The sequence below is a fragment of the Lutjanus erythropterus genome, chromosome 3 (genome assembly GCF_056507025.1).
Source record: "Lutjanus erythropterus isolate fLutEry1 chromosome 3, fLutEry1.hap2, whole genome shotgun sequence".
Taxonomy (NCBI): Eukaryota; Metazoa; Chordata; class Actinopteri; order Lutjaniformes; family Lutjanidae; genus Lutjanus; species Lutjanus erythropterus.
In genome coordinates this window covers 4,122,041-4,146,506 of record NC_139319.1, presented here as the reverse complement: position 1 = coordinate 4,146,506, position 24,466 = coordinate 4,122,041, and the positions used below count along the sequence as shown (strand labels likewise).

Sequence of the window (24,466 nt, the reverse complement as noted above, 5' to 3'; positions counted from 1 at the left end):
TTTAGTTGCCTTCACGTCCTCCTGACGTCCTGTACGTGCTCACTTGTGGTTGATGATCCCTTACTGCCGGTGGGCGGGGCTTTGGATCAGTTGCAGACTCCGGAATACGTTGCCTGATGACACACACACACACACATAGCGTGATCAAAATCAATATTTGCTACGCTTAACAGTTATTTCAATCAGGTGTCATTTGGACGATATTCTCCACCTGCAGGTTTTCATGTGATTTGGCAGAAAAACGCTCATTTTTATCGCCGTGCACAGCAAAACGTGGCCGATTGCAAACTCGCTTGTGCACAACCCGAGTCGTTTCCAGCGTCCAGAGTTTGGACAGTTTCAAAGTTGCTCTGAAATCACAGATTTCTGGTGAATATTTACAGAATCAGGTTAGTGATTAACCGTCCTCGGCTGCAGCAGCTGCACACAGTCCCAGCTGCACAGAGAGCCAGCTGCTCGGTCACCCTGTCCGCCTCACGATGCTGTGTGTCCGGGCATGCAGAGCCGTGAGTCCCCTGCTCAGAGGAGGACACCTGTCAGCATGGACACCAACACAGAGCTACTCATCTGCTGCTGCCAGGCTGGACCTCAGCGGCATCTATCCGCCCATCGCCACCCCGTTCACCGCCAAGGAGGACGTGGACTACCAGAAACTGGAGGAGAACCTGCAGAAATATAACAAGATTCCTTTTAGAGGTCAGACCCGAGACACAAACTGATTCTGAGAGGCCTGAGGAGTCTAGAAATGTTCTCAAAGTTGGAATCTGAGGTGCAGAGGTCATGAGAGGCCTCTGGCTAAAACTTTTAAAAACTTTTAAAGTATGTGGAAGCAGTGAAACTTAATCATCATTAACTACATAAAGTATCAGGTGCATGTGTCCTTTACAAAAACAATTAAACTGTAGTCTGCATATGTGTATGATAAAACCTCAAAGTATTTAGGACATCAGGGCATTTTTTGAAGTCACCTCATTGTTGCAAAACCTGCTGCTCAGGGGTTCATCGACAGTCAGTCAGTCAGTCAGTCAGTGTTTGTTTAGGGACCTGACAGAGAGGACAAAGTTCAGCAGGAGGAAAAAACGCAAAATCACCTCCTGGCCTGCAGGTGTTTGTCGCCCTCTGGTGGCTTTTTGTTGCTACTATTGTCTACTAATATCAGTTCTACTGAAACTACTAATAGCTAATATACATCTGCTGCTGCTACTACTAACACTATTATTATTGGATTTACTTTTACTATGATTACTTATTTGTATATAGTAGATTTCCAAGTAGTGAGCACTTTCCCTAAAGAAATAGTTCACCCAAAAATGAAAATTTAGTTGTTATCTTGTTCGCCCTCATGCTGATTGAAGGTCGGGTTTAGGCCACAAAACACTGCTGGAGTTTTTCAGGAAAAAAGCGTTGCAGAATCTCTCAAACAGTGGAGGTGAACGGCGATGTGGAAGAAGATATTTTATATAGATACTTTCTTGGTAATTTTATTCTTATCTTAGCGTGATTCTTTGTATATTCTTAATTTGAGTGTCTCTGCTGAGAGTCCAGTTGTCCCCCAACCACTCTCCCCTTTTAGTCTGTGGCTTTACAATGCAAGTTGTGTCCTTGATCACAAGAACCCATTCCATTCCTATTCCTCCAGACTTTTTGATCTTACTGTGGTCTCCTGTAAAACTGTATATATGAAAATTTCAGTGTTCTGTGGACTAAAAAAACTAAACTAGATAATGACTGAATTTTCATTTTGGGATGAACTATCCCTTTAATGAATCATTGGTAATATTAACAATCAATAAAGTAAATAATTGTTATTAAAAAAAAAATACAGATGTTGCTCATACCAAACAATTCAGTGAAAGATCTTCATTTGATCATAGAGTGATCAAATTTAATTAACTGATCAAATTCTTAATGACCAGTCGATCGATCAGTTGTTATCATCCCTGTATGTTCATATTCAGAGCTCAACAATAAGGATTGTGTACTTGCCCAGGGCAAGTAAAAAGCCATGTTGGGCTACTAAATTTGGTAAGATAACCCGTTTGCCCTTGATTAATCGTTCAAGTAATCCGAATGCAAAAATGTCAGAAAATGTTGTTTTGTGCGTCTCAAATATGGAGATTCCTGCTGTTCTCGGTTCACCATCGTATGAAATTTCACACAGGATTTTTCTGTCAGATTGTCATTAATGCTGCTGCTGTCATCGCCACTGTTTCTACTTAGACATGGTACTTAGAGTTATAAGTGTGGCTGCAGCAGGATTCCAGTTTCACAGTATACCACGGGATGAAAATTGATGGTTATTATTATACTTTGTAAATGGACTTGCATCTGTATGGAGGCTTTCTAGTCCTTCGATCCACTCAGTACATGACGCATACAAGCATTCACACACACGTTCACACACTAATGGCTGTGCACACACTGAGCAACAGCTGCTTATCTAATAGGAATGGAACAATACCAAAAACTCAAGGTATGACACTACCGAGATAAACAAGTCATAATACAGTATTTATCACAATATTATTAATAAAAATGCATGAAAGTATTATTTTTTTCTGTCAAAGTGCTTCTGCTTTCCTTCTTTGATAAAATAAATGTTGCCAGAAATGATTGAAGCATGTGCAAAAAAAATGATCATGAATGATCCTCATGCAGCAGTCAGTAGCAGTCCTTTATAAAATCAAATAAAAATAATTAAACAGAATATTTATTCATGTAATATCATCAGATATCGTCACAGTCTGGGGTGATACAGAGACCTTTTCTTTGTTGCAGCATTTGATATGTTGCTGCATCCATATTATTGACAGTATTGAAGTATTTCCAAACTTTCATTAAAAAAATGGTTTCATGTCTGTCAGGACATAATATTTTGTAAAATTATAATGAAGCATCTGTTGAACCTAAAAACCCTTCTGTTTTCTGTAATACAGTGAAATTGTGATATTTTCTGACTTCTCACTTTTTAAAGTTGAAATAAACAAATATGTGAAAATATATAAAAATATCAGTTTTTAAAATGCTTACAAATGAGTACATTTGTCATCGCAGCAGCTGGTACTATTTAAACACTGCAGCTGCAGCTGTTATTGTGACACAACCGCTCCTGTTAGCACCTCTGGTATCACCATTATAGTCACAATATTATTAATGTACAGTATTTAACCGTGTTAAAGCCTCTGCGGTCACTGTGCGGTCGGTCGGTCACAGACGATCAGACAGATGAACCTGAGAGGATAACTTGACCTCTCTGCAGACGTAACACGGAGGGTCTGATGTGTTTTGTGTTGCAGGTCTGGTGGTTCAGGGCTCCAACGGCGAGTATCCGTACCTGACGGAGGAGGAGCGGGTGGAGGTGGTGAGGACGGTCAGACGATCGCTGCCGAAGGACAAGCTGCTGATGGCCGGATCAGGCTGTGAATGTAAGTTTCTCTCTCTCAGAGTTACAATACCAACACATTATGTGTGCAAAATCATTAATCCAAAATTTTGTAATTCTCTGTTGGTTGCATCTGCCAGTTGTGGTTGCATTGCAGTAGGTGCTTCACCATCCGTTGCCTGGCAGAGATCAACGCTATACTATATACGCTATAGTGCAATCTTATAGTTCTCACCTGTTTTCACAAAAGAAACTCAGATAAAAAATATCCTGGCAGAACCTTTTCTTTTTCACCTGTTCTGTTTTCACCTGTTCTTAAAGTGATAGTGCAGCCAAATCCAGTACAATTGAAGTGAATGGTGACCAGTTTTAAAATGTAAAGAAAGAACACAAAAAAACCCCACAAAATGTCTCCATACTGCTCGTGTGGTGTAATTCAAGTGTCTGTAAGCCGCAACATTAAAATTTGACCCAAAAAGGCGCCATTTACACCATGTTTTTAGCCTGAATCATCACTGTAGACCTTTCATGTGAACATGCTCACTGTCTGAACTCGGTGTGTGTTGTGACGGTGTGCAAACAGCACGTCAGGATTTGAAGCGACTTGGATTACACCAGAAGAACAGTATGGAGGCATTTTATGTTTTTTTTTCATTTGTTTTTTTTTTTTGAGTTTGAAAACTGGTCACCATTCACTTCCATTGTTTGGGAGATTCTGCAACACTGTTTTCCTGTGAAAAAAAAATCCAACAGTGTTTTTTTTTTGTGGACTAACAAAATAAACCAGTAGATAATGACTGAATTTTCATTTTTGTGTGAACTATCCCTTCAACACATATTGCGTCTCCTGCGACTTGGAAATTTTCGTAGGCCACGTTGCGATTTCGATAAAATTTCGATCAACTGTTCAAGCTCACTTAGGGGCATCCGTGTGAATCATTTTATTCAGACTGAACACAGATTTTGAAGCACAAATGGAAGAAAATAAAAACTTTCGACAGCAGTTTGTAAAGCAGACTGCTTTAGTTGCATTTTTGTTTATTCTGAGCTATATATGACAAACACAATGACAATTCAAACCTGTACGTGTGGACTGCTGTGAAGTTAAACTGATCCTACGCCTGTTTCCAACACTTGTGTTGATCTCATTATGAGCTGCGCTGGTGGTGTTATTATTTTTTATGAGCTGATAATGGAAATCAAATGGAGTCTGTGACAATTTTACTGGTTGTCCAGTTCTATAGCACACAATGAACATTTATAGAGAGCAGAGAGATGTTCATTAACTCGCTCTGTAGTTCCTCTTCTCCCTCCATTCACTGACGACATAAAAACCTCCTCGGCTCGGACTATATCAATTATTTCACAGATGTTTATTCAGTAAACAATCTATGGATGCATTCGTCACATAAATTGTATGCCTGTTGGCCTTTAATCTGTGAAAAGTCACTGGACTGATTTTAAATCCAAGGTCTGTTTTCCAGCCATTCTGTCCGTGGTCTTGTTTCACTGACAGTCGGTCTTTCTGTGTGTCTGTCCCTCCTGCTCCTCTTTACTGTTCACACACTGTGTGTAGCTGAGGTCAAGGTTGTTGTGTTTAGTTTCCTAAGCAGGAGAAAGAAGGCGTATGTATGGAGTATATACTGAGGCTTTGTATATGAGCGCACACAATGCAGTAAGTGTACATATAGAAGGTGTATTAAAAATGAATATGTACCATAGAAATGCATTGAACTGAGGGAACAAACAGCCACAACAAATGCAAAATGAAAAAGTATAAAGCCTCCTGCTTTTCCACCTCCGGTCCTTTAACTCTCTCGTCTTGATTTCAAGGTTGTTTTTTTTTTCCCCAGAAGCATTGTGAGGTTACAAAAGTGCAGATAAAAGAAGCCGAGCGTATCGTGTTCGTCTGTAAAGTTGTTTACCCCGTCTTTTCGTCCGCTCAGCCACGAGAGCCACGGTCCAGCTCACGGAGAAGATGGCGGCGGCCGGAGCGGACGCCGTCCTCGTGGTGACGCCTTGCTTCTACAAGGGCAAGATGGACAGCCGCGCTCTGATCCAGCACTTCACGAAGGTCAGCGGACAGTCAGACACACGATCTCGCCTTCCCTTAAACCTTACACTAACCTTAATCCTAAAACCTAAAGCCAAGTCTTACCAGCTCTTTGAAGAAATGAGGGCGGGACGAAATGTTTTCACTGCTCATAAATTTTACCTTGGTCCACAGGTACAAGACATATGACCTACAGTACATATTTTTGACACAAATTAATGTCGTTTTAATGTAATTTTGGCCATGATTAACTTAAAATCTACTGGTTTTGTTGTTTACAAAAATAAAGATTAGAAAAAATGCTTAACAAAAATGTAAAGTTCATTTGTGTAATAGTTTTGAAAAGGAAATGAAAAATGTGTAACACCCTAAATAGATTATAAAGAGTATTTAATTTTCAGTGTAATCTAAAGCATTGTTTCCCAGACTTTTTTTTCCAGGGACTCACTTTTTAAAAAAGACAAACCATTGTGACCCAAATCACAATTAGCCTTATAAATAAATATCAGGAAGATTTCATTTGTGCATAAATGAACATTTCTGACCATTTTTACTGCCTCACCGTATATTATCTTGATGCTTAATTGAAAACACACACACATTAAAACTTTAGAAATGAAAAGTAAAATAATTTAGGCTGAATTAACTGATCATCTTGTTGTTGTTTTTTCCTCTTATCAGAAAAACACAGAGTTTACTCAGTTTTTGAAATACACATTTTGGGGGTTTCTAAAACTCAAAGATTCAAAAGAAGAAAAGTAAAGAAAAAATCACTGTTAGGTGGTAAAACTTTTTTAAAACTTAAGAATTTAAGTTGGGCTCAAAACTTTATCAAAGTTGCCTCGACATTTCGAATTTTCTCAACTTTTTTGCTTTTACAGTGCAGAATATTGTAGCCCACTTCATAAATGAAACAAAATAAGTGTATTTAGGTGGAATTCGCAGACTTGTTTTTTTTTCTCATTAGTAAAACAATATACATATTTTTTTCCATAGTTTTATTTTTTTGGGGACCCAAATAAAATCTCCTGTGACCCACCTGTGGGACACGAGCCAGTCTTTGGGAATGACTGATCTAGAATACAGCCTTTGTATTTAATGGGAGAGTGTGGCTATAGCATGCACTGGGTTTGAATATTACAGCAAAATGTTAATATGTGATTTAATATTTTATTTTAAGAGTTATATACTGAAACTGCAGTAAAAATCTGATCAATTTAAGGGTAAGATCAGAGTTAAAGAGTATAAAGAATAAATGAGAGAAACTGAGTTGAAAGTTTGTGATAAAAACATGAAACTTTCACTGATGACTGATGTCTCGGTGTCTCCCCCTGCAGGTGGCGGACAGCAGCCCGGTGCCGGTGGTTCTGTACAGCGTGCCGGCCAACACGGGCCTGGAGCTGCCGCCGGACGCCGTGACGCAGCTGTCTCAGCACCCGAACATCCTGGGCCTTAAAGACAGCGGAGGAGACGTAAGAAACACTTTCACAACATCTTTTTTTTTTCCATGTGATCTGTGGGTCATGAAGAAATTCTGATCAGCTGCAGGTGGAGAAACATTATCTGTGTACGTGTCAAGACGCTCAGCTGACGCTCAGCTGACCCGACAGGGCTGCAGATTTCTATGTAATGTATCAGGGTTTGAATCTCGTTTGCATGAAGCTATTTGATATTAACCAGACGAAGCTGGACGACATGTCCTGAGGTCAAAAAACACTGAGAACTGATTTTCCAACCACGTCAGCAAAAAGTATTTAAGAGACTTTTAAAAACTCCTGAACCTTGATAACAAACAAAAGTTTGGTGTTTCATTTGTTGTTTGGGACAGTTTTGTTCATTACACCAGAAAACAAAACTGATGAAAGGATTTTAGAAAATGAAGGAATTTGCTCATATCAGATCTTTAGTAGTGATGGAGCAAAAAAAATTGTGAGGGTGGTGGCACAGGAGAGACCATGCAGCGAATCAAAACGTTAATTCTTAGATTAAGGCTCAGCTCATCACAAGTGGCGGAAATTGTTCCTGTCAGCCTCCCACTCGTAACTCAGTCAGAGAATCGAGAATTTCTCACAGCGAGGAAAAAAAGAACTACAGTCCACAAACCGCCGCCGACATGAACACAAGTAAAACCAGCAGAGAATCACTGCAGTTATTTACTGCAGCAGGAGCCGTACAGTGATTGTTTGCATCCGCTTTCACTTGTTAACAAAAACTGTGTAACTCAACACAGGAAGCTATTAAAAGCAGCTGGACCAGATGTTTTTTATAATAGCAGTTTATCAAATGACAGTGTGGTCTATGGTATTGTTCTTAGTGTTCAACCTAAAGAGAATTATCAGCGTGACCTGCAGCTCCGCTCAGCTCTACACAGATTTATACGAGTTTCAGCTCTTTAAATCTGTCTCTAATCTCTCGTAGTGTCACTGTCAGCCAAAGCAGGCAGCTGTTTTCAGAGATAAAGCTCTAAAAACCTGCTGCACACAACCTGCTCTGCACAAAACCAGCAGACAGACAAAGTTAGCGACACGTTGAGGAACATAGTGGAGCATTTAGCAGCTAAAGATCCAGATTTTTCCCTCAGGAGTTTTTATATTAAAATTATGAGCATGCATTTTGTTGTAGAGATATTTTGCAGTCAATATTTTACAGTAATATTTTCAGATCTGCTCTCATTTGTTCTTACCCATAAGTACTAAGTCAGCAGCAGTTATAGCTTGGCTAATGTTAGCTGTGTTAGCCTCACACTCTGCACTTCGCCGGTGTTTCTGAGGTGGAGGTTGTCAGAGCCTCTTTCTCGTGAAGTTATGAAACGATCCACTGTGGCTCACAAGACTCTCTGGAGTCTGTATTTGGGATAATAATACAGCTAATTGTCTGATATGTTTCAATAATATGCAGCTAACTACTTCAGAACTATTGATAGGTGTCGCACAGTGATTTAGCAGGTAGCTAGACCTTTCAGTGTTTGGTAAATTAAATTAAATTTTTTGGTTTTCTTTACAAATAGGCTGATTTATCTTTGCTAATAATATGTTGGATTATTTTACGGGTCACGGACCTCCTGTTGAAAACTCATGATGCTGACCACCAGGGATGTCAGACTCATTTCAGCTCGTGGGCCAGACCAGTAAAACCATTGCATAATATCCAGTACCATTAAACAATTCCCTTTTTTTCAGTATAAAGAAAAACAACATTTGTCATCTAAAAATATTCACAGGATTAAGTTTTACAAATAAGATGTCTTAAGAAAAAGAAGTGCACTCTCAACAATATAACAGTGCAATTTATTGGAAAATTGAATTAAAGGACTTCTCAGAACTTTTCACATTTTGCGAAGTCATCCAGTGGGCCGGCTTGGACCCTTTGACAGGCCACTTTAGGCCCTCGGGCTGTATCTTTGACACCCCTGATGCAGACAAAAGAATGACTTTTCTTTTCCCGGTATCAAAAATGATCAAAACAAAGTAAAGCTAAACAAATTAAAGCTAACACTCGAAACTATCACAAAAATATTAGAAAAAGCAGTGCAAATTTGGCAGCATTAAGTAGAATTGTTTAATGCTGCACATTCAGTAGAAACTGTGTTCCTTTGTTCATGAGCTTCAGTAAACCAGCTGCTGCAGACAAGAGAGTGGTGACTGTTGAAGAACCTAAAACTAAAGTGTGTGTATTTTTTATTTATTTTTATTTTTTTCCCTGCAGGGTTTATTCAGGGGTTACTTGCTAGAAAAAAGAGAACAGTTTGCTCTTGTCGAGCTCTTAATACCTTTTTCGTCTGTGTGGGAAGTGTTTGCAAGAAGTTGCAAATGGATTTCTGATTTGGGAAATAACATGTTTGTCCACTTGCTGGGAGACAGAGGCGTGGGTGTAGTTCAAGCACAGAGCGGCCCTGCTCAATTGTAGGCGTGAAGAGGCCAAACACAGAAAACAATGGGTGATGGGTCAATTTGAGGAAGGCAGACAAGTTGCAGAAAGATTATTCAGAACATGAGTGGCAAAACACATTCAAATCAACCAACTCCTGCAATTTGGCAGTGGACTGAAATAAAAAATGTCTCAGTTTTTGTAGGGATGGTGATAGCTGGAATTGAATCTTGATATATTTTGAATAAAGGAAATTTCAAAGGGATTTTCAGGGACAAGAGAACATATTTAAAGAAAAAGCTGCCGTGTGAAAAAGCTTCTTTATTGCCTTTTTCCTTTGCAAAGCACGTGAAAGGTTTTCATACAGGTGTTATTTACCGTTTCAAAGTGAGACAACAATCATCACATCCCAACAATCAGTTTTGCCTGTCGTGTCTTCTTGTTGTTGTGTCATAAGTTCTTCAGCTTCACGTCTGAGCGATCAGATCTCAGTGTGTCTTGATTCATTCACACCAGAGCCGTACACTTGTGATAAGATCATTCATGATGCCTGTTAATACAAAGTGTAAACGGGGCCAAAGTCTCCTGCAATTAACTGAAGGTTATGCATCTTAGCTACATTATAACTGCTGGTTATGTTATTACTGTTTATAACTAACTGAACTCAGTCAGGGCAGCAGTCTATGAAAATGGTGATTAAAGTGACTTTGTGTTAATTAATACCACAATGAGCTGACAGCATAAAACAAAAACCAGTAACAGCTCGTGACACAGAGCCAAGATCAAGAAATCATCCAGGTGTTTTCAAGGTTTATGGATGAATAGTATTAGTCATGTTCATTTTCCAGATGTTTAAATGATTCTTGTTCATTAATATAACTTGTCATCTCATGCATACAATATTTCCTTCTGAGGTGTTGTGGACTAGAAGTAGACGTAGAATATGAGTCAATTAAAATGGAAATAATCAAGTAAGGCACCACAAAATTATACTTAAAGGTGCTGTATGCTACATTTACTTCCACTAGAGATTGCAGTAGAGTTGTGACCAGCAGGCCACAATTTTGACTCTGGTTTCCCACAGAGACTCAAAAAACTCAGATCAAACTGTCAAACGGTGTTGATCAAAGATGGCTCAAGATCCCGTTACGGCATCACCTGTTTCTCCTCTCAGATGTTTGCAGAAACATATTTTAGTGCATCGTTTAGGTGCAATCTGACAAAGTTACTCGTGAGGTCACACACACACACACACACAACACAACTCACACACACACACACACACACAAAAACATGCACACACAACGGATCCATCCACAAAGGATGCCGTAACTGTTGTTTTCTTCACAGTAAATAGTTGTTTCCTGTCATCTGGTGAGGCTGAATCTTGAATACTGCAGTACTTACTTTCCACCACTGGTTTTGAATGGACTGTTCCTTTAAAATCGGTTGTTTTGTGACTTGCAGAGCTCGTTAGAGGATCAAACAGCGACGAGATCCTCAGATGGTTCTCAGCCGCTTTTTAAACAAACCAACAACACGAAGACACAACAAATAGAAACAGAACTGTTTCTGGTTCCACGTGATTCTATTTTGAGCGCACAAGACTGCGATTTTATCTTTACGGTAACGACATATTGTGATGTTAATGATCAGTAGACAGTTACAGCAGTCAGATCTGACAGATGAAGAACTGATCATTGCTGAATAAATGAATGAGACATACCGAGGAACCGTGAAAACATGGTTTGGAGAGGCTCAGCTGGCAGGTTCAGTCATGTTGTGGCTTTGAGTCCTGCTTCAGGCATTTTTCTAGCAATTTTCCTGATAGATAAATAAAAATTAGATTCTTTGCATAATGGTATACTTTTATTTTGCTGTGGGAAGAATTTTGGATATAGAGGGGAAAGAACTGGGAACGCTTGGATTGAAAGACTTGGATTACACCAGACGAGCAGTATGGAGGCATTTTGTGTTTTTCTGTTGTTCTTCTTCTTCCTCTTTCCATTTGAAAACTGGTCACCATTCACTTCTATTGTTTGGCAGATCCTGTAACACTGTTTTCCTGTGAAACTCCAGCAGTGTTTGCAGACTAACAAAATAAACAATTGGCACGACAGTTAGTAGATAGTGACGGAATTTTCATTTTTGGGTGAACTGCCCCTTTAAATTACTTTATTGGGATGCGTTTTAAAGCATTGTTTAAACATTATGCATTTATTTATATGAATTTGTAGATTATATACATAGTGGTTACATAAACTATACATAATGATACATAATGAACTAATTTCTATTTGCAGACAAATGAAATTCTAAAATGAAAATTGAATTCAATGTGAAGTCTCTAAAAGACAAAAGACACAAAGAGAAAAATGCTTCAAGAAGGCACTCGGTTCATCTGCAGAGCTGTTAATGTGTTAATGTAGTTAAGATATTTGCAGCTTTAACACTTGTACCCTCAGGAATCATTAAAGTTTCATCTCATCTCACCTCATCTCCTTTAATCCTGTTCCTCCCGCCCACGCACACACACACACACGTACACACACACACACACACGCACACACACACACACACACACACACACACACACACACACACACACACACGTTCTCAGTTAAAGTCTGTGCACCTGCTGCATGTGCCAAACACACGATCCACCATCGTCGCCTTTACACACCGACTGAATTCAACCTGCCTGTTCAATTTGAACAGTTATCGTCTCTCAGGTGAAATAATTAAAACGCCTGCTATTACTTTTCTCTGCAAGAGAGCTGGGATCATTTATAGTCACGGAAATGTGACACAAAAAGACTCAAACTAATGCTGCTAATTTTCTGTTAGTTGTCACTAAAACTTAGTGCTGATAAAGATGAAAAGCTTAAAGATGTTGTCTCCACCCTCACAACGTATTCTGTCGACTGATAACAAGTAATAAGCCTGTAATGACTCTCTAAAGAAGAATAATTGGTGGTTTAAAGATATATTTTATTTTTACATGCAGAAAAGTAAACAGTGATTTTCCATTTGCTACTTCAAGGCAACATTGGCCACCAGCATTAGGCAACAACAAGCTCAGTAATGGACATAAAACTGCGGCCTTGGCTCCTCTTTTTGAGTCTTATCTGCCAAGATTCACCGGTACGTGTTATGTGAAAGGAACCTGAGCGAGTGGTTTGGGTCTTTCTCACTGAAAAGACAGTGGCCTTGAGGACGCTGGCATTCAGGAAGAATGGATCCTACAGAGAAGTTTGAGTTTCACCAGCCGATGAACAGAGATGAAGAGCGTATAGAATCAAAATAATAGTCATCCATAGTTGCCATTATTATAGTGCGTACAATCTTTTGCCATCTTCTATGGCTGAAGGAGGAGGAAGTGAAAAACATGTAGTCATGTATTTTATTTCTTATGCACAGGCACATTTGATGCCCATCTGTTTTTGATTAGAAGTAAATCCTTTCTGAGGTTCCATACAGAACAAGAGACCAAAAGGTAATGATGGAGGTACATAACATGTACTTGAACGAGACTAAAGCTTCTTTCAAAATCACATACTATCAGGGGCAAAGAGGGGGTAAAGCCAAGTAAATAATGGCAATACGTCCAAAGGTTGTTGAGAAATTTCATGTGAAAACATAAATTGCTCGTTATTACTCGGCCCGTAGACTTTACATTGTGATGATGTTGCATATTTTTAAATGGCTTTTAAAAATATGTAACACAAAATACACGTTTGTCACATATCAAACGTCCATGGATCAGAAATTAGTGGTAAAAAAAGACCTTATTTACCTTGACCTTATTTGCAGTTTGAGGTGTTTTGTCAACAGTTTTACTGATGTCTTTTTCATAACAGTGGCTTATGGGGAAAATGGGCTGCTGTACTGTAAAGCTGAACAACAATCCAGTAGGTTCTAGGTTTTCTAGTACATCTATCAACAACAATAAAAAAAACATGTTTAGGTTCAGGCAACAAAACGTATATAATGTGAAAACCACTTATCCCCAAATTTGGTGATTTTGAATTTATCACTAAAACTTGAGTGCTCCTTTATGATTTGAGACAATTCTCCTATTTCTTAAGCCAAACAAACCATTTACAAAAATGCATCGCCACAAAGCTGAAAACGTGGCTGTTTGTCTTAGCTCCTGAAAAGTTTCAATTTTAGAGATCAGTGGTTTTCGCTGGGCAGTGACGATAACTAACATCAACTTGCGTAACTTATGTATGTAAGTTAAAAACAGATTGACGATGACTATTGGTTTCCTACAGGACACGAACCCCAGGTGATGTTAGAGGGAAAATCAGGGGTTCACTAAAGTCATAAAGATACATATTCTGAAAACCATGAATGTCTAAAAAATATAAAATGTATACAAACCCTGGTGCTGACCTGAAACTTTTGTCTTTCTGAAAACTTTGACCTATTGGTTAGTAGAGGGGAAGTCAGGGGATCACCAGAGTTGATTAGATTAAACCTCTGGGCATGTGCGCGATTAGCTAACTATATTAAACGTTGCCATCCTCCCTAGTTGGCACATGAAATACTAGTCTGTTAAACTACTTATCAATATTGTATTCATGCACAATGTCAGTTAGCTGTTGCCTCTAAGCTGTTGTGCAGCCACCACCCACTAGCCTGGGCTGCAGGTCCAGCAGACAGCAGCTCCTCTCTACCGGCGCGAGTGACCCGATGGCCCAGATGTTGTTACCAGCAAAGTGTGACAGATGACAGCTCGTAAACAGCGCAGTTTATCAGTAACTTGATGTAGTTTGGCTGCAGGCTGTGTCAGAATAAAGCTGTATATAACCACTCAACCGGAGAAATGCGTAGCCACATCCACAATGTCGTTTACCTGCAGACACTGTGATCCCGCTGCTGCTGTCTGAAACGTTGAAGCATTTAATGAATTGATGCCGTGTTTTGAATGATGATGTGTGAAGTTCATAATGAAAAGTGCCACACATTTCAGTGACATTTATAATACGATTTGGTATTTGAAGACTGTGATTAAAGGCTTCAAATGACTCTTAATACACGCAGTATTTTTTTTCGTCGTCGGTTTAACATTATCAATTAATAAATTGTGCTCAATTTTAACTGTTTTCAGAGTGTTGACTTACTGTTAGACTAGTCATCTAGTCTAAATTAAAAATTGCATTTAATAGTCAGGACATCCTTTACCATGACCACCCAAATTTCATGCCAGTCCATCCTATATTTGTTGAGATATTCCAATCTGCACCAAAGTGTTGGACCAACCGACAGATGGACCGACATCACCATCCATAAATCGATGGTAGCAGCAAAGCTACTGCTGAATTATTGAACATAAAGTATCTTCTAATAAAGCTAAAGCATTTATGCATATCTAATGCTTACGTTACTTGTTATTACTTAATAATTGTGATGGAAATCAGTATTTTCTTTGTGTTTTTATACCCGTATTGCTCAGTGTTGCCCTGAGGCATCAAAAAAAAAAAAAACATCTGAATGTTGGTGATCAAGACCCCAGTCTTCAGGAGAGGGTTAAGTTTCCCTTCTGCTCTCAAGTTGCACGCTGCACACTAATGACAATAATGAGACTTAAAAAATAAAAGCTAATGAGTGTTTTTCTGTCACCGGGGCAGACGGTACTCTTGCTGCGATGTTATTTTCCCACTGGGGAGCTGTATCAAAATAGCCAGAGTGCTCAAGCTTTCAGGAGACCAGCGGGGGCTGCTATAACCTGATTGACTGACTGATCAATTACAGTCCTGCGTGTTTGAAATGACTGATACGGGGAAACTGATTGACACCCGGCAGTTAAAAATAGATCCTCCCTGGTAACGGTGATGGAGACCGAAACTGGAGGCTGCAGGTTTTCCCTGCGGAGTTTTCAGCTTCATGAGCGGAGCAGCTGCAGAGGCATCTTTCTTACGCTCCCTTTGAACATTTCAGGTTTATTTGGATTCTGCGCTTCATATCCGGATTGACAAAAGAGAATTAAAAGAGGCAAAACAAAATAGAGAGCTTATCAATTATTCATGAGCTTTTCCCATCCTCCTCCTCCTCCCTCCTCCTCCTCCTCCTCCTCTTTTGAAGTTGATTCCTCTTTTTTTTTCTCACTTGGGACTTGTCTGTTTTTTTCCTCTTCTCTTCTTCTTCTTCTTCCTCTTCCTCCTTCCTCTTCTTCTCTTTGGGATCTTGAACAATCCCCTCCTCCCAAAACCTCCACCATGTGAAGAGTCAGCGCTCATCTCAATTTGAGCGATTTGTTTACCTTGTGTGAGATGTTGGCTTTGTCATCGTCTCTTGTGACGTCCTCTCCTGGGATTAAAAACAGACAGCAGATATTAGTCCTGACAGCAGGGAGGAGTGACGACAATGAAACGGTCCTGATTTCTTGTTTTTTACATTCTCCTTTCTTTCTGTGTCTTTTCCTCAGATCACGCGGATCGGTCTGATTGTTCACAAAACCAAAGCGCAGGATTTCCAGGTGCTGGCGGGCTCGGCTGGCTTTCTCATGGCGGCCTATTGTGTCGGTAAGACGCGCTTCCAGTGCTGTTGCTCCTCACAGGCAGCGGGCGGTAGCCTTCACATCCCCCCGGCTGTGATCTCCCCTACTGTTTGTTTTCTTTTATCCAACCAAATTGGAAAAGTTGACTTTGTTGTCTTTTTGTATATCTTTCTTTTCAGATCCTCACTGCACAGTTACAAGTATTAAAAAAAAAACCTCCACATAATTTACAAATATCCAATTCTCTTTTTGGTGTTTTGATAACTTAGGCTGCATGATTTCTCAGTTGGCAAATGTAAAACTCACTTTGCACTCTAAAATTTTTTTTGCTGACCTATAATCTTTAGTTGAGATAATTTACTTTTCTTCTTTAGATAAACTTTAATCTTAGAAACTGCAAAAAAAAATATTTCAAAGTTTGGTCACAGTGAGCTTTATTATTATTTTGGTGCCTGAAAATTATGTGGTTTTAATTAAAAATATTGACATTTAAATCATCATTCCTTGTGTAGTTTTGAAAAAAGGAAGAAATTAATGTGAACTATTCATTTTTGGATCTGTGACCTTAGTTCAAAATTCAGAATTGGGAACTATGAATGTGAATGAGTTCATTTTAATCAGTGTGAACTGAACTTTGAGCTAACCCTAACCCTAATCCAGGGGTCAGCAACCTTTACAATCAAAGACACAGTTTTGGTTGGAAAAGAAACAAGAAAATCTCTTTGGAGCCACAACTATTAAATTCTAGATTGTCTTTTAAAACTTTTTTTCTTTTGGATTTAGCATCCTACTCAAGGAAGACATAAGACATAGTCACTGCTAAAATACAGGAGCCTTCAGGAAGACCTGAAACCAGCGACTGAGGCTATAAACTCATTAGGAAACTTTTTACTGAGGTCACAAATCAAGAGAGAAGTAGGCAAATTTTTCCATAAGCGTACATACAGTCTGACTTCTTTTTGCTGCCCGTGAAGTTGCCCCCTGCTGGTCATTAGAAAGAACGTATGTTTCAAGAATTTCATAATCTTATAGACACAGAGGCTCCATCCACTATTTAATATACAATATACAATAATTATTACTAATGCCAGGAAAAATATGATAACCCATGTTTTTTATCTCATCTGTGCTCAAGAGAATTTTTTCTATGCAGCTTTATTTTCACATTAAAAGACTTTTTCCCTTGCATGTCCAAAATGTCAACTTTTCAGGGGTGAAGGACAGCTGGCCCGTTTTTATCAGCCCAAGTTTAGTAAAGTTGCCTCGTCCTGCGGAGACGCGTGTGATCTTTCATGCAAAGTTGCAGTAAATCATCAAACCTCAGCAATCTTTCACAGCAGAGTTATGAAGGGATGTCTTCTACCTCTTTGGTATGACGGCCACGTACGGTGTACTGTAAGCCTGGATTAGATAACACGTTAGGGGATAGGCATCAATATGATGCTAAGGAACCTAATGAGTCATGTTCTCGCAGTGCCACACACACACACACACACGCACACACACACAAACACACGCACTCCCACACCTCTCTGATCTTTGCTCCCTGACATATTCTCATCTCCATAACTGAAATATGGGAGTAATTGGCTGTGTGTGTGTGTGTGTGTGAGAGAGAGAGTGTGTGTGAGTGACTGACACAGCTAATGCAGAGCAATGTAACGCCAGTGAGTGATTGAAATGATAATATGTCCATGCTGTGAGTGCATGTTCAAGTTTTGATGTCCGAGTTCATGCTCTCAACTCTCCCCACAATGGTGCTGAGGAGGGGGGGGCGGGGTGGGGGGGGTCGTCTACCTGTCAGTCAAAACCTCGCAGAGCCTCACGGCGAAGAGCTTTGATTCTAAAGTTAAGACTGTTCACTCACATCTACTTCTGTTCTCGGTGACGTTTCCAAATCTGCAGACTTTGCTTGCTTGTGTCGTGTTAGGCTGTCAAAGGGAAATTGTCGGATTGACGCCAAAATCTCGATTTCCTGTTCGTCTAAGAGAAAAATCCCAAAGTGTTATCCAGACATTTCTGTGAAACTGTACTTCGTTTAGGAGTCGTGCATGTTTTTGCATAAGCGTGTGGCAGGGAAATGCACAGAGTGACAGTGAATTTTTCATCATGTTTACTGTCAGTTCTGCTGCCAACATGAAGTTAGTGAAGGAGAGCCAAAGTGAAACCACGACTTTAAGTTTGTTCCAGGAGTAAGAAAACTTAAAACATTTCATACACCTCACACAATAACTTTACTGCAATGTGGGATGATTTTTTTTTAAAGTAAATTGGAGCAGATTCAGTTTTTCAACTTCTATGAGCACAATTTCCTGATGCTGATACTACTATAAATATTTATATGAATATGAACATAGAATAAATGTATTGATTCATTGGAAGAATTTACGTTTTGAAAATAATTCTACCATACAAAACAATCTAAGCGTGTTACTGCAAAACACCACTAGAGGGCACATCAGAGAACTCAGACCATAAACTGCTCTTTTTTTTTTTACATTTTTCTATCATCTTCCACAGATACATACCCAACGGTCTCGAGACATTTGTTTTCGACATGTTTCGACGTCGACTTCCAAAACTGAAGTCATCTGTCGCCTGCTGTTTTGGCAGGCATGTTTGCCGCCGTGTAACAGCAACGATACGTCGTAAAGATTTGCAGACTTGTTCAATTAGTCTGTCCTCAAAACTTTATGCCGTTGTTGTTGCTGGTGACGTATCTCCTGACCCCTGACCCTGTTGCCCTACACTGCCCCTATAGGTCATGTCTGTATTGCATCTTGTGGATTTTGAGGACGCGCACGACTGACGCTCCAAATTGGCGTGGGATACGCGAGGCAGACGTCACAGTTGAAAGCAACTATATCTCCGACCTAAAGCTCGCCCTCAAGTCTAATATTGTGATTATACAGCAGGTTACCAACACAGTAAAATATACAATCAAAATGTATTCATAAAAAACTTTTTGCTTGTGTTAACTCCGTTTTCCTGGAAATACATGGGGCCTGACTAAACAATCAGTCACATGAACTCGTATGTAATGAAACCTAGTTTACTACAACAAGTTCGATCATTCTCGCTGTAACTAAAATCACCACTGAAAAAAATTCATTTCCATTTAGCTACTATGTCTGCTAACTTTCTTAGCTAGTAGCATGTGTCACAGACTCCAGAGGCTTGTTAAGTCCAAAAGTTAAAATATATTTAAAGGAGGCGGCACATGTATTAAAGGGGCGATGTAGCAGCAATCAAACTGCACCATAAATTATAAAGAAAGTCTGGGGTGGCTAATATTTTTAGTGCTATCATGCTGAATTCAGTGCGTTCTAAATGTGTATTTATCAATCAGATTGCCAGATCTCTGTGTAAAAAGGGCCAAACATCAGTTTCAGTCAGAAGCAATCTGTCCAAATGTCCAAATTCTTCCCACGGATCTAACGATCAAACATGTTTTTTTTTAGTCGGCATTATCTGCAGAAGGGTGTTTAATGTTGTCTATTTCCACGTGTTGTTGGTTGAGATCTGTTTCGTTTGGCTCTGCTCGTCCTCTTTCCTGGACATTTTGAACATCTCTGTTCACGAGCTGTCACTGACAGCGCGGCGAGGAGGCGGGGCCTGCCCGCCCGCCCGTCAATCAGCGGCGCCCGGTAAGTCGCCGTCAGCTGCGCGATGCGAGCGGCGGCAGGTCCACAGAAACATAAATCAGACAGAAAATCCGCCCATCAGCAGCCGCTGGCTCGTCTATCGACAGCAAGAATTCCAAGGCCGCGGACGGAGGCTGCTTTTCTCCTCCACCAGACGCAGACAATGAGATGTCACACTGAAAGGCCATGATATCCTGTTGCCTGGGAAAATGCATAATGTGTCTTGCTCTGTAAATAAAAAAAAAACAGACAGCCTGCTGATCTGTCAGGAGAGAAAAATAACAAGATGGAACGCTGGACTTCTATCTAAAACCGATGTCTGCTGGCAGTAAATCATTTATGCCTGTTTGTTGGCGACTGTTGTGTAAAAACCAGGAGAGTGATGGATGATATTATTTAAGAGGAATATACAGGATGTTCAGGCAGGAAACGCACCTCCATCCTCTCCGTTCAGGTTTATCTTCAGTTGTTTGAACACTGAATTCTCTCCACACGTCGTCATGTGAAGGATTTCATGGTTCTCTGTAGGTTGATGAAATTCTCTGACCTCTTGGGCGACTCGAGTGCTTCTTACCGTGCTGTGATGCATGCTAATGTTTCAGAGCGCTGCGCCTGATTGGCGGGTGGAACGTTTCATACTCTAAACATACTAAGTGCTGAGTTGAGTGATTGCACGCAATCATCTGATCAAACTTGACTTCTCAGACCACCGCCTTCAATTCAACACTGACAAAATCAAATTCTAACAGTTGGTTGTGGCAAACCCACACGCCTTAAAGGGACAGTTCACCACAAAATCAAAAATACATATTTTTCTTCTTACCTACCTATTGTATGATTCTGGTTTTGGAGGTGTCTGCCTTCTCTCCAGTATAATGGAAAGGTCAGAAGTGTTCTATATAGGGCTGGTCACCCTTTCTGAGTTGCCGTGTGATGAATTGTGGGCTAATATTTTCTTGGCGATGCTTTGGATGTGTGTGAAATTTTGACATATAATAAGACTTTCGTAAATCATTAACATTAAAGGCCCCAACAAATGTCCTTGTGATTTATATTGTTTTTTTGAGTCTGATAATTTATGTTACAAGAAAAGGATGTTGAGGTTCAGATGAAAAATACCTGAAGGGACAGATTTTAAAAAAAGTATTTTATATTGATCCTTTAACTGCCCTTTGTGACCTGCTTTTCTAGGTGCGGTTGGCGGCGTGTGTGCGCTGGCTAACGTGCTGGGCGGCGAGCTGTGTGAGCTGGAGCGTCTGTGCGTGTCGGGTCGCTGGGAGGAAGCCAGAGTCCTCCAGCAGCGTCTCATCGAGCCCAACTCCGCCGTGAGTACCATCTGCTGCACCGCACCGCGGAGCAAACGCTCCTCGGAGACAAACTCCCGCAAACAGCGACAGACTGGAGGTTTACTCACATTTCCTGGGACTGATCAGCGGCCCAAAATAATCTCACCGGGCTGCATGAAATCCCAGAAGGAAAAGACAAGCCGCAATAGTTTTGAGCTCAAAAGAAACTGCATTTTTTTTTGATTCATTGATTCTTAAAGATGTGGGTTCATTGTCTGCTTTTGATGATGTTTAACTAAAAGAAAAAAAGAGTCCAGAAATACAGTAACTTCCTCCTTTCATGCATCAGGCACTGAGAATGTGATTTTTTAAAATAACCTCGTAAAACTAATTAAAAATCTCTTATTAATCAGCACTTCTACCTTTACATAAGTGTTTTGTTTAAACACTGCTGGACCAGTGAGAACTACAAAATGACTAAATGAAAGACTTAAAGGGATAGTTCTGATTTTTTTTTAGGTGGGGTAGTATAAGGTACTTCTGTAGTTCTGTATTTTAGCTACCTAATTATTATATTTTTTTTATGCTATATTTAGAATATTTTCACTGCTTTATCCTGCTGGCTGACAGCCAGACTGATGGGAAACTGAAGTTATATCGGTTTCTCCAAAGCCACCAAAAAAACCCCAGTAATTTTGTTTCGCAGAACACGGGAGTTGTTGGTCTACAGCTGCCTCAATCGGTTATTCAGTTTGCGCTGTTTTGTGACTTTGGTGTCGTAAAGGGTCAGTTCATATTCACCAAAGTCTCACAATAACTAACTGATTTAAGCAGTGATAGATTAGAGTTTTTGTGTATTTTGTGATTATTTGGCTTATATAACAGAGGTTTCCTGTTGGAAAAAACTCTCTGACAGCGAGATAAAACTGAGAACATTTTAAATTTATCATAGACTCAAGCTGATATTGATCTTTTTTTTGTTAGGTGGCTGAAATACGTTTGCTGGAGCAGTACGTTGCTTACCAGCTGTTTCCTCTGGGTTTCTTCACACGGCTGCATGTCCTACCAGCAGCGTTTCAGCAGCCCGCCTGATTATTTTGACTTGCTCAGATTTAGTTGATTTGATCTTCTTTCCATGGTTTTTGTGCTTCTAAAATGGATAAGTAGGCTAAGTTGTTAAATAGTTTGTTTTTATGATCACAAGTCTTCATGGCGTCTTTTATTTTGACCAAATTCTCTGTTGTTTTTCTGTCTCCGACTGTGTCTGCCTTGATGCAGCATCCATTTATTTATTTTTCCATCTATCTATCAGGGATAGTGCATATCAATTAATAAAGATTACTGTAAATATGTCAGAATTAGCCAAAGGGTTTGTTGTCATCTGTAGTCCGTGGCCAGATGTAAAGTTGGCAACCTCAAATCAGTAGAAAAACTAAGAATTAAGAAGCGAGTGATAACAATTGTAAAGGCGTGTTTATTAGATGCTGAGCAGAGAGTTGCATGTGGGACGCGCTGTAGATCTGCCGCTGGAATCACAGTCATTGTGTAGAATGGCAGCCATCAGCTCTGACAGATGTGGTGCAGCTGTAACCAGTGGAATCAAGCTGTTAGCTTCCAACACCAGCACTCCTCGTGCTTCTCTAAACTGGTGGCATGTCGACTGCCATCTATTGTAAATAATACACTGATTATAGATAAGTACCTCATACAAGACGATCATAAAAATACAAACGAGATCCTGTCATTTTTAGAGATGGGTAAAGCAGATAAAAACAGTCTGTTTCAAGAAAAAAAAAGCCCTGAGCTAACTTCCACAGTGCATGAGACTGAAACAGACACCAGATCAGACGAGGGTCGGCACCGAACAACACGGCAGAAAGTTGAATGTCAGAGTTGTGTTCTCAGAGCAGGTCTGAGCCTCAGCGAGATGTGTGAAGAAACAGAAGCAGCGCTGAATAATTAGCTTCAGGCTACAAATGTGTCTGCAAAGGTGTGTTAAATGTCACTGCCTGAACTGCATCAGTTTACCACGCAAACACCTCCACATGCAGCAGCATCCTTAAAAATCCAGCTTCAGTCCGATATCCAGTGGCACATCGTCAGGCTGCAGCTCGGACATCGATCACTAATAATAAACATGTCTGATTTTGAGGCTCGTTATTGATAAAGCTTTGAAACCACACTGCAGTCTTCTGTCGGGGGCGTATGGACACTGATTGGAGCTCTGTGTTGCTAGGTGACCAGGAAGTTGGGAGTTCCCGCCCTCAAGCAGGCGATGGAGTGGTTTGGTTTCCACGGCGGCGCCTGTCGATCACCTCTTCAGCCGCTCACAGAGGCAGAGACTCAGCAGCTGAGGCGGGACTTTTCTTCCAATGGCTGGCTGTGAGGTGACCTGGGCGGCGTGTGTGTGTGTGTGTGTGTGTGTTTGTGTGTGTGTCTTCACTTTACCTGGAAACCTTTTAGCTGTTGAGCTGTTGGTGTCAGTGTGAGATGGCACAGAGGGGGAACACAGCGAGAAAATGAACCTGTTGCTGCCTCACAGCTCTCCGTAAGGGTGCTCCGATGTGTCTGGCATGTCTTAGAAAGAAAAAAACAACCCTTCAAAAACAATACAGCTACGCTTACCGGCTGTTATATCACACTTGATAACATAGACGAATTGAATTGTGGATTTGGAGAATCATGACACCCCTGATCTTTATCAGCCAGTATGCCTTCAAAATAGTTTGATTGTTGGTCTTTTTAAAGGCTGATCAAAACTGCATTTTTGCAACAGGACTTCATAAACTCAGAAATCTACATTCAAATAGCCACAAAGATTGGTTAAAACAGGAAAGTTCCTAATTTTTGTCTCACTTCTTTTCACCGTAGTATTTTTAATAATTAGGCTTAAATCATAACAATATCCTGTTAATTCCTACATATAGGACGATTTTTAAAAATCTCTCTATATATGTAAAATAAAATCTTATGATAATCAAGTGATTTTATACTTATACTCCATCCAGAAAGTTGTTAATAAGAGTTAAGTAAATAAATAATTCTATACTTAAATCAAAGGCTTCAAACAGACCCTGTGATCGTTATCAGCCAATAATGCTCCCAGTGGTCTGCCTCAGATCGAGCACCCTCCAAAAAAACCCCCAAACATTTAATAAACCTTTTCAGTTTCTATTAAATAAACATGTAAAGTCACCTCATTCATGGCTAAATGCAGAGCACCAGTGCAGTGCAAAATTTATTATGTTGCATGATAAATATAGAGATTTGTTCTGAAATCATTTACATCCTGGTATTTTAAGTGTCAAAAAAGCAGAATCAAAAAGTTCAACAGGTTCAAAGCTTTTCTTTTTAAAGGGATGGTTATAATTCAGATTACTGGTTCATTAAAGAAAGATAAAACCTTTGGATAATAAAACAACCACCGTGGATGACAACACATGTGTACAGGTCCTGTCAGACTGGCCAATGGTCGCTAATTGGCCACTAATAAAAAAAATACATACGTTCCACCTGCTGGAAATCTGGAAAAAATGACTTCCCTGCAGGCTGCTTATGTTATTTTTAAATGAAGCTTTTACTCATTCTTCTTCCTTTTCGCTAAAACAAATTGCTGCCATACCGTCAAGTTGCTTCTCTGCTGCACATCAGTAGTACAGTTGTTAAAATACAACAAACTGTAAGGCTGGAGGAATATGATGCAGGAAATGTTGTATGTTAACTTGTTTG

At 39.9% G+C, this 24,466-nt stretch overlaps 1 protein-coding gene across 1 annotated transcript; it reads left to right on the top strand.

The window, feature by feature from the left end:
• On the top strand, positions 1-23,450 carry hoga1 (4-hydroxy-2-oxoglutarate aldolase 1). Its single transcript, XM_084714732.1, has 7 exons — positions 1-696; positions 3,297-3,425; positions 5,329-5,456; positions 6,773-6,907; positions 15,736-15,832; positions 20,643-20,776; positions 22,974-23,450. Exons 1-7 carry the CDS (start codon positions 480-482, stop codon positions 23,121-23,123), a joined length of 990 nt encoding a protein of 329 aa, XP_084570858.1. The 5' UTR covers positions 1-479; the 3' UTR covers positions 23,124-23,450.
• Positions 23,451-24,466: the final 1,016 nt, after the last annotated feature.

Coding starts and splice junctions, on each gene's coding strand:
- hoga1 (XM_084714732.1), top strand. CDS start 480: ATGCTGTGTGTCCGGGCATGCAGAGCCGTGAGTCCCCTGCTCAGAGGA. Junction 6,908..15,735: donor TTAAAGACAGCGGAGGAGAC/GTAAGAAACACT, acceptor TCTTTTCCTCAG/ATCACGCGGATCGGTCTGAT. Junction 20,777..22,973: donor TCATCGAGCCCAACTCCGCC/GTGAGTACCATC, acceptor CTGTGTTGCTAG/GTGACCAGGAAGTTGGGAGT.